Source organism: Ochotona princeps, chromosome 15 (genome assembly GCF_030435755.1).
Source record: "Ochotona princeps isolate mOchPri1 chromosome 15, mOchPri1.hap1, whole genome shotgun sequence".
Lineage (NCBI taxonomy): Eukaryota > Metazoa > Chordata > Mammalia > Lagomorpha > Ochotonidae > Ochotona > Ochotona princeps.
The window spans coordinates 39150966-39163902 of NC_080846.1; the positions used below are offsets into that span (position 1 = coordinate 39150966).

The 12937-nt window shown below is 37.7% G+C and overlaps 1 protein-coding gene across 2 annotated transcripts in view; it reads right to left on the reverse strand.

Moving 5' to 3' along the window:
* KITLG (KIT ligand) overlaps window positions 1-12937 on the reverse strand; it is a 93135-nt gene that overhangs the window by 20810 nt on the left and 59388 nt on the right. The window contains exons 4-6 of one of the 2 annotated variants that reach the window (XM_058673460.1): window positions 3705-3875; window positions 1001-1157; window positions 194-277 (exon numbers count right to left, since the gene is read on the reverse strand). In XM_058673460.1, coding sequence (XP_058529443.1) covers window positions 194-277; window positions 1001-1157; window positions 3705-3875 — 412 coding nt within the window. The remainder of the gene's footprint in view (window positions 1-193; window positions 278-1000; window positions 1158-3704; window positions 3876-12937) is intronic. The other variant, XM_004583081.2, reaches the window with a different exon arrangement.

Here is a 12937-nt window from a genome sequence, read left to right on the forward strand (position 1 = left end):
AGCAATTCTCAAACTCTAGGGAAGCCCAGTTTGATAAAACTAATATTTAGTTCTCAGGAAGATCGTAAGAGGAATAACAGTAACAGAACAGTATGAATAGTAGTAGGTGTAGAAACTTCCTTCAGAGCACATGCAATACTCCTATAGTGCTAATTGGAGCCATGCATGCATTAAATCAGATAGGAGTACTTACTATTACTGCTACTGCTGTCATTCCTAAGGGAGCTGGCTGCAACAGGGGGTAACATAAATGGTTTTGTGACACTGACTCTGGAATCTAAATAGAAAGCAATAATGCGTCAGTGTTATATGGTTTTATATGAATTACAGTGTCCCCAAAAGGTGAAGTACAACCCACGAGTACAGGCCAGGTCCACTTCCCAAATCTAGAATAGCAGACCCTATTTATTTCACACTGAGTCCTGGTGCTCTCTATTCATGAAGATATTCGCCACACTCACCCCCACAGAGCAGAGATTTATGCCTACTAGTGCTAATAAATATGAATAATGACCAGTGGTCAGTCACTTTTCATTTAAAAAAGAACAAGCAGTAAAATTCAGGATTGTGTTACAATGGCCCCGTGGTGGGCCAGGGGCTGTCTCTCAACATGGAGTTAACTGATGAGGATCAGAGGCCATGATTCCATTAAAGCCTTAAGAAAAATGTCTCAGAAATGAACAATAAGACTGAAGATAAAGAATCATACAATTGTATATTACCAGCAAATATCAGAAAATATTAATGCCTATCATATGTTGTTTATTCACACATATTTCTCTCATTTGAAAACAATGAGCATTGTTTTGGCTTAGACACCAACAAATGTGCATTCAGTTTGTTTTGTGCCACTGATACTGATATTTGCTTTTTATTAGGCAAACACACATGCATCTTTTTATGGCTCACATATATTTGACTCAAAGGTGAATTCTTATGTACACATTTAAGATTCAAGATTGATATTTGCAATAAAGTTGGAGATGCGTATATGTCTTACCTTTCTCAGGACTTAATGTTGAAGAAAGCACACAATCGCTAGTTTCTGATACCACAATAAAGTCCTTGAAGGCATCGATGGATCTATTAAAAATTCTAAAGAATTGTTCAGGAGTAAAGGGCCTGGGTTCTGGCCTCTTGGATGATATTTTTACATTCTAGAAGGGGGAAAAAGCAGGATTTTACTTTTGAAATAATCTATAGACTTCATGGTTGCCAAAATAATGGAAGATAATTGTCCTTTAGTGATGCAAGTATTTGAACTCTTAAAATGAACACTCCTAGACTGCAGTTTGATAAGCTCAGTTCATCGTGGTAGAGAAGGACAGTGACCCACCAGCTCAACATGGGACTCAACTCATGATCCAAGTTGTTGTGGGAAAGAAGGGTGCAGTGAACACAATGTCATAACAATCAAATGATCCTGTCAAAAACTGCAGAGCAGAGTAGGTGTGGACCCAGCAATTACAGGGCCAGTTATGATGACTGTCCTACATGCAAGTCGCTGGGTTTCATGCCCAGCTGTGACTCCTGATTCTACATTCCAGAAAAGGCATACCCAGAAGGTAGCTGGTATGGCTCAAGTAGTTAGGTCACAGCTACCCATGTGGGAGACCTGGGTTGAGTTCCTGGTTCTTTTAGTTGAGGATTAATAGGAGTTCTAGCTGTCTGTGTGTCTCTCTCGAGCTCTTGAATAAAAATAAACAAAAATTGAGAGAGGATATTTTTCTTTAGAGATGCTCATTAAGAACATGAGTGTAGGGGTAAGCATTTGGTGCTGGAGTGTAGGGGCAAGCATAAGTGTAAGGGTGTGGCAGTTCAGACAGTATTTGGGATGCCAGCATCTCATACTGGAATGTCAAGATTCCACTCCTGGCTACCCACTTGATTTCTGATCCTGTTCCTATGTCAGCAGCAGGTGCTGGCTCAGGGACTTGAGTCTCTACCTCTCCTGTAGGAGATCGATGAGTTCTGCACTTCTGACTCTGCAGTAGCCCTAGATATCACAGACATGTGGGAAGTGATCCAGCAGAGGGGAGCTAGTTCCCTCTCTGTTTCTTTCAAGCAAATAAATAAATAATAGATAAAAATGTTGACATTAAAGAGACTTGTCTGGAATAAATGTTCTAATACCCCAAAATTGTAAAAGTGTGGCTGAGTAGAATATTGGCAAGGGCATAGAATGAAGAATTCTTGTACCTTGTGGATATAATGTAGATTGATAAATTGGATATTATCTAGTAATGTTGGATATGTACCCATCCAGTGATCCAGTATATCTACTCTTAGGCAAGTAAATAGCCTAGTACCTATGCAGCTATGTACCATAAAGCATGTGAGACATTTCTCAGTGATTATAACATTTATGTCAATCAATGGAATAGTAATTTAGGAAGTAGTAGTGTGTTGAATCAATGGAATACAATTAACAAATTAACCACAGGTGCATGCAGCAAACTGGATACATGTTACAAACATATTGCTGAGAGAAAGAAGCAAATCACAAAAGAATGAAATAGTACAATTAATTTACACAAAAATCAAAGCAAATGCATTTTAGGGTTCCATAAATGGGTGATTTTAAAAATCCATCAATTGCTAAACTGTGTTATTCTAAGTGTTTTATATACAGTAGCTCATTCCCCAAAATGAGAAATACCATTTGCAATCTCTTAGGTCCCAGGCCAAAGCATCACAATTTGTAATGTATGCTCTTTGTTATTTGCAGTGTTTTTCCCAGCACTGCCATTTTCGGAACACCTATTCATTGCTGAAGTCCCATGCATCTATGATTTCCTTCATGGCATTTTATATTGTATGGCTTGCTTTTTTGTCATCTCTTATTATGAATGCTATCAACACCATCTATTGTAGTCATATAAAATAGAGATGCTAATGCTTGGGATCATTAATTGTAAGGTCAATATATTCTGGTTTTAGAAGTTATAAAATAATATAGCAAAATTGATGAAATGTGATTTTTGTATAGTAATAATCCTAAGATCACCAAGCACAATGACACTGATGTTGAAATTGGTTCTTAACAGCAGCTGAAAATTTGATCAGAGAGGGCCAATGGTATTTAGATATTATAAGGTGAAGAATCACATTTAAAACATTATGTCTAAATTTCTACAAACCCAAGAGGCTAATCTTTGTCCATTTAAGCTCTAAACCCTATCATAACATACACACTGTGCTATATAATAATGTCAAGATTTGTTAACATCTATCTTTCTGATCATAGTATTAACATTCTTATTAGAAGCCTACATCACCCTGTTGGAGTAGCTTGGCTCAGCCCCTGTCCCTGATTCAGATCCAACTTCCTGTGTGTGTGCCATCAGAGACAGCAGGTGATGGGTCAGGTACTTGATTCCCTACCGCCCTGCTGATGTGGTACACTCTGATGAAGTTTCTGGCCCATGGCTTCAGCCTGGCCCACCTATTGTAGGCATTTGGGGAAGGAGTCATCAAATAGATCTCTCTCCTGTACCTCCCATCTCTTGGTCTTTCAAATAAAAAAGGGAAAACTTTTTAAACACTGTTTTAAGTTTAAAGTTCATGGCTCCTAAACAACACAAATTGTCTCATGTCCCATCCCCTCAACTCCAAACTACTAATTAGCATAAGTTTTACAGAAGATTAATAATAATAATGATAATAATAACAATAACAAACAGTCTCAATAAACCACAAATTACCTTGGGTGAGTTTTCTTCCACACATTCCACAAGGTCATCCACTATTTTCCCAAGTTTGTCTATGATGGAATAATTACTCAAGCCTTCAGAAATATTTGAAAACTTATCCAGAAGATTGGTCAAGCTGACTGACAACTGTAATACCATGTCCCGTATCCAACAGTGACTTGGCTGCAGGAAATGGAAAGAAAGGAGACAAAGCCCCCAGTTAAGGAAGTGCAGTAAACTTTGAGCACTCTTTAAAACCATCACCACTTCAGTCACTGGCTGCTGGACAATGGGTTTTCTTAAAGCAGAAAGGTCAACTCTCCTGTCTTGTTAAACTCAGCTCTAATATATTGTTTAAAAATTCATAAATGCATAAAAACTAAAGAAGATTATTGAGGACAAAATTTTGCTGTTCCGTGGAATAAAATTAAGCTAAGACAGAACCTATTTTAATTTTCAATAAAGTTCAGGTATTAATGGAATCTAATCATATTGAATTTTATTATTTACTCAGTGTAAACTCAAAAGAGCTTTAAATGCAAAGGGAATTGAAAAAAAGAAATAGTTGAGAGTTGAACGCTCAGTCTTTTGGTGAAGTAGGATACAAAAGAGTTGATTAATACTAGCTATGTTTCTAAAGTGCTGAATAGATTTCCATGCTTCTGAACAGGTAAATCATGTCAGTGTTTAAAAAAATGACCCTGGTGGCAGTAGTCTAAGAGAGAAGCCCTTCTATCTTGTGACAAAGGTAGTGACATTATGGGATCCAGTATAAAACTGAAAATGTATTCATTACTCAAAAACTAGTAAAATGTAAAGACTGAGAGAGGACAGCAGTAAACCAGACAGCCCAACCCATGGGGCCTGTCTTGCCTCATGGAAGCTCAAGCTTTGAGATCTGGTGTATTTGATTGGAGTTGTAGCTGGGACTCAGGGCATGCTACAATGACTCTGAATCTTATGTGCTTGTCCATTACAGAACCTTCTAGAAAGGGTACCTTTGAGCAGATGGTATAGATAATTTGAAAATAAGTTTCTTGAGGGCAGCTTTTTTTTTTTAAGTCTTGTTCCTTGTGGTGATGAGTGGATACACGAGTGAATAAAGCAAATGAGTGAAAAATAAAAAATCCTCTGTATTAAGGATGAGTACACTCTTTCTGTAAAGAACAGTGAGTGTTTTAGCTTTTTGCATGCCAATGCCAAGAGGTAAACCCAAAGATATTAGGTAGGTGCATTTACAAAGAAATGAAGTACATTTCTAGCAAAAAGTTTCAATATAAAGTTTAAATGTAACAGTAGTAACTGAATATAGTTTAACTTTTATAAGTAATTGAATAAAATGTCTATTGCAATAAAAGTATTGAAATGAGAGTAATTCATGCTATGTAAAAGAAATCAAAATACCCAGAGTATCTACTTATAAACAATATCTCTGTGGTGAAAAAAAATACCCTTTATTCTAAACTCAAGAAACCCATTTTATATTAATTTGACAGGACAATTAATATCATACAACAAAATAGAAATCTAGTTTATGTACAAGCCAGTAAACCCCAATTACTGGAGGCATTAAATGTCATTCAAGCTTTTAGAATTGTTGGCTCTAACCTTAGGGAAACTGGATAAACAAACTCCACAATGGGAATTAGTTCAAGTGGCCAATTCAGCTTATCACAATCAGGTTAAAGACTATGTACTTCCAAAGTATGTTCAGAATAGATTCTTCATTTTGCTACATGAATACTTATCTACAGCACACGCAAGTTTATACTTGCATCACTAACAGGTCTCTTTTGAAGTTGTCAGTCTGTTTTTAGGTACTGAATTGTCCTGCAGCTTTCTCTTTTAAGCAGTGGAAATTCATTCTAGATAGCCCAATTGCAAGGGCTTCTAGGCTGTGGAACATGGCGCACGCAAGTTCTCTTGGAATAATAGTTACTTGCCAGAGAGCTTTCACTAACTAGATTATTCTGCTGTGAGCATTCAAATTTTTTTGTGTGTCTGACAAATAACATTGTCTTTTCACATTCTTTCTAGAAATTTATATGGATATTCTTACATAGCTTTTTCTGGGATCTTCTATAACAGAATGTCAGTTTCATAAATGTATTTCTTCCCTTTGACCAAGCAAGTGGCATCATCAGAGTTTCTATTAGTTGTCATTTTAAACTTAAATAATTTTGAATAATCTACACAACATTCACTCGAAGAACATAAAGTTTAGTATTCTTTTTTTCACTGGAAGATTGTGAAGATTAGTGAAGTTGATAGTCACACAAGATGTCAAAGAGCTGATAACAAGAGTTTTCAAATTTCTTAAGTACATGTAATTTGATAGTTTGTTCACCATATCCAAAGTTCCCAAAGAAAAAATAGAGACTAGACTTTTAAAGAAAAATTTGTCTGGATTTTCATTTGACTCCATAGTCCAAATAATTTCTTAGCTTCTTTATTAGTAGTTTGTCTCACATTTTCTATGTTACCTAGTTAATTAGTTTCTGGGTTAGCCGAATCTAACTCTTCCCAGTACTACTGGAATGACATGCATTTTTATTCCTATTATTATTATTCTATAATTCTAACGACTCAATTATATTGAAATCATCTCCTTGACGGGAGTGTATGTCTCTCCCCTGATGAGTTAAGGCTTTCAAAGAATCAAGAGCACCAGATCCACAAGTTTACTGAATTATTAAATAAAAGATAAAATGAAAAATAAATGGAATCAACAATATTCTATGCACAACTAAACCATTACTGCCTCCAGAAATCAACTATGAATTTATCATCTATATTCTAAAACCAAGCATAATTTTTAAAAGATTTATTTATTTATATTGGAAAGGCAGATCTACAGAGAGAAGGAGAGACAGAGAGAAAGATCTTCCATCCACTGGTTCACTCCCCATGTGGCTGCAATGACTGGAGCTGAGCTGATCTGAAGCAAGGAGCCAAGAACTTCTGGTCTCCTACATGGATGCAGGGTCCCAAGGCTTTGGACCATCCTTTACTACTTTCCAGGCTATAAGCAGGGAGTTGGAGAGGAAGTGGAACAGACAGGACATGAACCAGTGTCCACATGGGATACAGATGCCTGCAAGGGGAGGACTTTAGCCACTAGGTTACTGTACCAGTCCCCCAAGCATAATTTTTTAAAGAGGATATATAAATTGTATAAGAAATATGATCTATCACTTCTGTTGTCTCAGAGCTGGTAAATTTGAGATATCCATCCCCCTGCTCCCAAACAAACTGTGTGCTGTAAAAAAGACACTGGGGATTTCATAATGTGGCCTATTTTCACTTTTGCTTTCCCTACCTCATTCAACAAACTGCACTGGTTTATCAGTTAGAAGGAGTTTGACTTATCATTCTGCATCAGTATTAGATGCCAAGAGCCTGTAAGAGCAGTCACCATTAAATTCATGGAATTTGGGGTGCCCATGGCGTTGCAGCAGCTTAAACTGGCACTTGGAATACTAATATTTCCTTGGCTAGCCTGCTTTCCCTTCAGCTTCCTGCTGGTGCACACAGGGAAAAGCTGCAAGCGATGGCTCCAGCACTTGGGTTCCCACCACCCTGTTGAGAAACCCAGATGGAGTTCTTGGTTTCAACCTGACCCAGCCCCGGGTGCTGTGGGCATTTGGATAGTGAACCAGCAAATGGAAGATCTCTCTCTGCCTTTCAAATAGATTAATTAAACTAAAAAGTGTATCAAGTTAAAAGCTGAGAGTGTGCAAAATATATCATAATATCTCTTCATAAATGCAAGTTTTACTATTTATTTGGTAGTTATTTTTACAAAAAATAGCTCTAAACTTTTTCACTGGCCTAAAAGTTGGCTTCTATCTGGTAAGAGTTCTTTGCAAAGGTATTGAGGAGAAAAAGATGCTCAGGAAGAAAAGTCCTATCTGCTAAAAGATGAAGTCTTTGAGGAATATTTGCGAGAATTATTAGCCAGCCTTGATGTCCAGCTTAGTTTCCAATAATACTTCCCCACCTACAGCTGATTTTGTTTTCTTTGTCAAGTCCGTTTTTGGGAGAAGTCGAGATATGAAATACCAATGCATAAAGAATTTTTTTAGTCTGGTACTCTTAGCATCAATGTTGAGGCTAAGCCATCAAAATGACATTTCTATGACACTAGAATACATGAATGAGATAATCATATCAATTCCTAAGAAATTTCTAAATTGAGCCCAATAACCATTATGTGGTCCAAATGTAAGAATACAGGAGTCACAGTGAATCCAGCAGAAAGTAGACTAGCTATATTTGCCTTGACTACCCTCATGCTGTCAGTAATATCATAGTATTTTTGATCTCAAAGCAATATTAAAGGTCTTATGTTCCAGTCCTACCAATTGCATAAGTGCAAAGCCAAGTCCTAGGGCAAGGTCACATGACAAGTTAGAATGAAACATTAGGATGCAAGACTCTGTCACTCATCTAGTATTTATTTATTTATTTAATCATCATGAGGATAGTCAGGACAAATACAGCTAGTCTGCTTTCTGTTGGATTCACTGTGACTCATGTCTTCTTACATCTGGACCACATATAATGGTTATTGGGCTCAATTTAGAAATTTCTTAGGAATTGAAATGATTATTTCATTTCACCTAATCTAGTGTCATAGAAGTGAAAGTAATTTCTCCGAGCAACCCTGACAGTGATACAACGTTAACTGCCATTACTGGACGTTATTATCCCCTTGGTGTTTACCCTTAAGGATGGACAGATGACACTCCTTTACCACTAGCAAACATTCAATGGGCAAGCTAATTAATTACTTTTAAAAGATTTATTTATTTTTATTTGAAAGATTTATACTGAAAAGAGAGACATACAGAGAGATCTTCCATCTGCTGGCTCAATTCCCACATGGCCTCAATGGCCAAAGCTGAGCTCATCTGAAGCCAGGAGCCTATAGCTCCCTCCTAGTCTCCCACAGGGTACAAGGGGCTCAAGGACTGCAGCCATCCTCTACTGCTTTCCCAGGCCATAAGAAGGAGCTGTATCAGGAGTAGAGCAGCTGGGACATGAACCAGCATCCATATTGGATGCCAATACACAGGCAGAGGATTAGCTTGCTGTGCCACCACAACAGCCCCAGAGCAGGTAAATTTAAATGATTGTGTGTTCACATTGGCCAGGTTAAGCATTTTCAACATCATCTTTTTGAATGAGTTGGAATTGTAATGATTTACTTTAGGCCTTTTCTTAAACAGTTTATTTGGGTCCTCTGAGTTCACTTTAGTCATCTAACTGCACTTTCTTGTTTGAATTGAAGTGTTGAAGAAACCTCAGTGTGATTAAGGTTGTACTCAACTCAAGCATTGTAATTTCCCAGGGCAGGCCTGGAATGGCTCCTGAGCAGAGCCAAACCAGCAGTAAAAGAATAGCTCAGGGTAGCAAGCAAAGCAAAGCTTGATGAACCAGAGGCCCAAGTTTTAGTCTCTGTATCTCAAAGTCACTATGCACCTGCAGCTACTTTCCAAATGTGCTTAGTGTGACTGAGCAGGTAACACTTGATCCAACTTTAAAATATTTCTGGGAAAACTTAGGTCTGTGATTCCCACAGTAAATTTTGTGAACATCTAAGTGTGGAATAAATATTACTGATGAAAACGTAGTATATGAACTGGAATGTGTGGCATGTGTAAAATGCACAGTGGACTATTACACTTTTTAGGTTAATTGTCAGGTGGAATAATTTTGTTGCCATAAAAACTAAGAAAGGCAGAGAAACACTGAAGGAGACGAAAAAGAGCTGGCATATTCACTTCCTATTGCTTCTTTAGTATATTGCAACAAACATGGTGGCTCAAAAATGCAAATGTATTGCTTGATAATCACTGAGATCAGAAATGCTAAGTAGGTCTTACTGAGGTCGAGGTGTTCATTGGGGCTTTGTGTTTTCTGAAAGTTCTAAAGGAGCATCTTCTTTGCTTGTGTCAGCTTCTGTGTCACCTCTGTCACATAGGCAACTGTGGTCTATGGCTTATGGTCCATTCCTGCATTTCTTTTTAAAGATTTATCTATTTGAAATGTAGAGTTAAAAAAAAAGAGAGAAAAAGAGAAGGAGAGACAGTCATCCTTCTGTTGGTTCATTCTCCAAGTGGCAGCAACCGCTAGAGCTGGGGCAATCCGAAGCCAGGGCCAGGAGTTCCTTAGAGGTCTACCACGTGGATGCAGTGACCCAAGCACTCGGGCCATCTTCTGCTGCTTTTCCAGCTCATTAGCATGCAGCTGGAAGAGCAGCTGGGACTCTTAACAGTGATCAAAACAGGATGCTGGCTCTGCAGGCTGCAGTTTGAACCACTACACCAGCCCCATCTTTAAATCCTATATTTTAACATTTCAGATTTACCTCTGCTACTGATATCTTGCCTCACTTTTATAAGGATTCATGTGAATTGATTGGGCCCATCTAGATAATGAATCCAGAACAATCTCCCCATATCAAAATTATTTATACCTCTAAAGTTGTTTGCATAAGTCATATGTTCATAAGACAAAATATCCTTGGTGAGTCATTATGCACATAATATCAAAATGATAGTCACGGGATATATGCTGTTGAGGCTTATAGGACTAAGATACCTCTTGGGACACAGACATCCCATTTCTGAGTAATTGATTCAAATTCCTACTACTGCACTTCCAATGCAAATTCTTGTTGATTCGCTTGTGAAGGTAGAGGATGATGGCCCAAGCACTTGCATACCTGCTACCCAAGTGGGAAACCAGAAGATACTCTGCTCGCTCTGTCTTCAGACCAGAGAGGGTATACCTAAGAAGCCATTGAACTTGACTGGACAATAAGATGCTGGACTCTGTGTTTGGTATATGCTTGTAATAGGGGAATCTCAACTGAACTTGAACTGTGGTTATGCAACAAGGTGGAGAAATCCACCATGGTGGGAGGGTTTGGGGAGCGGTGGGGAGAATCCAAGTACCTATGAAACTGTGTCACATAATACAATGTAATTAATGAATTAAAAATAATAAAAAAAAAAGAAAGAAAGAAAATAGAACTCCTGACTTCTGCTTGGCTCAGCCCTGGCTATTGAGGCCTGATGGGGTATGAACCAGTGAATGGCTGATTCTCTCTCTCTCTTTCTCTCTCTTCTCTGTCTTGATCAATGTTCCTCTCAAACAAGGAAATTTTTTTTAAATGACCAAAATTGAAAAACCAGTCAACAGAAAGTTTTAAATTATTGCTAAATTTATTGATACTGTTAATGTACCATGTTTAAGATAAAACAATTATCGTTTACTCAGAAAATCTACTCTGAAGTATTTAGGAGTAAATGGCCATAAGGTATGTAAGTTAATTAACGGGTCAGAAAAGTAACCAAAACACATGCATGAAAAACAGTAAAACAACTGCTACAGCAAATGATTAGGCTGGATATTAATCATATAAGAATCTAGATTAAAGATGTATATGAATGTTCTTTGAATGTTGCTGCAACTTTTCTGTAAATTTGAAATTATTTCCCAAACTGATGATGTATAACTTGCTTCATGTAAAAATCAACAAATCAATTTTTACTTCAATAAGTCACCTATGATTTATGTCACAAATTCAGCAACTTTTTCAGTTCTACAAAAATATCGTCACTACAGATGACAAAGAACAGAAATACTTAGATATTTTTTAAGGTTAAGTTGAAGAAACTACTACCTCATAGTCTGGCAACATTATAGCTTCCAAGAGTTTAAAATAGAATTGCTGATTACAGTTGGAATTAAATACTAACTGGTTAATAACACCCTGCTATTTGTGAGAGAATCTGGTAGGTAATTTTATAAGGAGGCCCTTAGAAGAGCAGACTTTCCTTTTCAAGAGTATTTGGTTGATTTATAAAACAAAGGTTAAAAAAAAAGTGTATTCTATTCTAGAGCTTGCTTATGCCCAATGTGTAAGGCAGAAGTGTACAGCTTTGGTCCCAGGGGGTCTTTCTGGCACCCATTCACACTCCACCCTGTATTGTTTAAAAACAAAAGATAAGGCATCTGGAGCTCTGACCCCTACAAATAACCAGAGGCCTCTCTCCTCTGCTCTTGGCAAGAACTAACATGAAGGTAAAACAAAGGGTAAGACCCCTGTTTGTGTCCAAAGTTCCATGCTCAGGCTTGTTTCTCCTGCCAACCCTGGTGACCAAGAACAGTGCTTCTGCAGTAGTTCCAGAATAGCATGCCAAGACCAAACAATAGCCAACTCTTCTCAATTACAGAAACAAGCACAAAAAATGTGGCAATACCTCGGCTTTATTTGTGCAAGTCTGGCTTTGGTTATCGCCAGCCAATACCGGAATCTATGATTTAGCACGATCTGTGATGACACAAACACAAATGATCTATGAAGGTATTTTCAGGGTGACACTTTTCAAAAAGAGCAGCAGGACTTCTTCCAAAGAAAGTCTGGCAATCAGCATAAAGGCAGTGCAGTCCGGAGCAGGGGTGGGTCCTTATTACCTCCCACTTCCCTTCCCGCACTTTCCCATCTCCACACTCTAACCCAGGGTTAAGAGTCAGATAACCTAGAGTTTTCTTTAGATCACTCTCCCTTTTCAGTTGTACAACCTTGGGCAAAGTACTTCTTGCACTGTAAACCTTAGTGTGTCAGGGTTTTTTTTTTTTTAAACTGCTACCCAAAGGCCAGATAGTATCTTCCCAGTAATTATTAAACCCTTTTAACATAAGGCTCATTCCTAACAGATGTGTACTTGTTTAAAACCTGGAGAAAGTACTGGCTCCCTAGTTTTTCCTAACCGAAGTCTTGTTGACTGCATGACCAGCCAATTGGGTTAATTCGCCCACAGGCTGTTATAATTTCACATTTCAATTTCCAGAGAACTCTCCCTAACACAATAAAGGTGAACATTGACCTGAGTTTGTTGATAACATGTTCAACACGAAGATACATGTTCTAAGGCTATTTTCTTCTTTTTTTTTTTTTTTTTGCTAATTTTTTTATTGCATTTCATTTTATGACATCTTTTCCTAGGCTCTGCGGTTCCCCCAACCCCTCCCCAGACCCTCTCCCCATGGTAGATTACTGCACCTTATTGCAGTATTATAGTTCAAATCTAAAGCTATTTTCTAAGGATAAAAACTGGAGGTAGTTCATACTAAGTAACGTAAAGAAACACAACCTTTGACTTTCTGTTACAATGATAGCCTTGTAGTCCTTGAAAGGCATCTTAAGCACAAAAAACAGAGTACTATGCTCA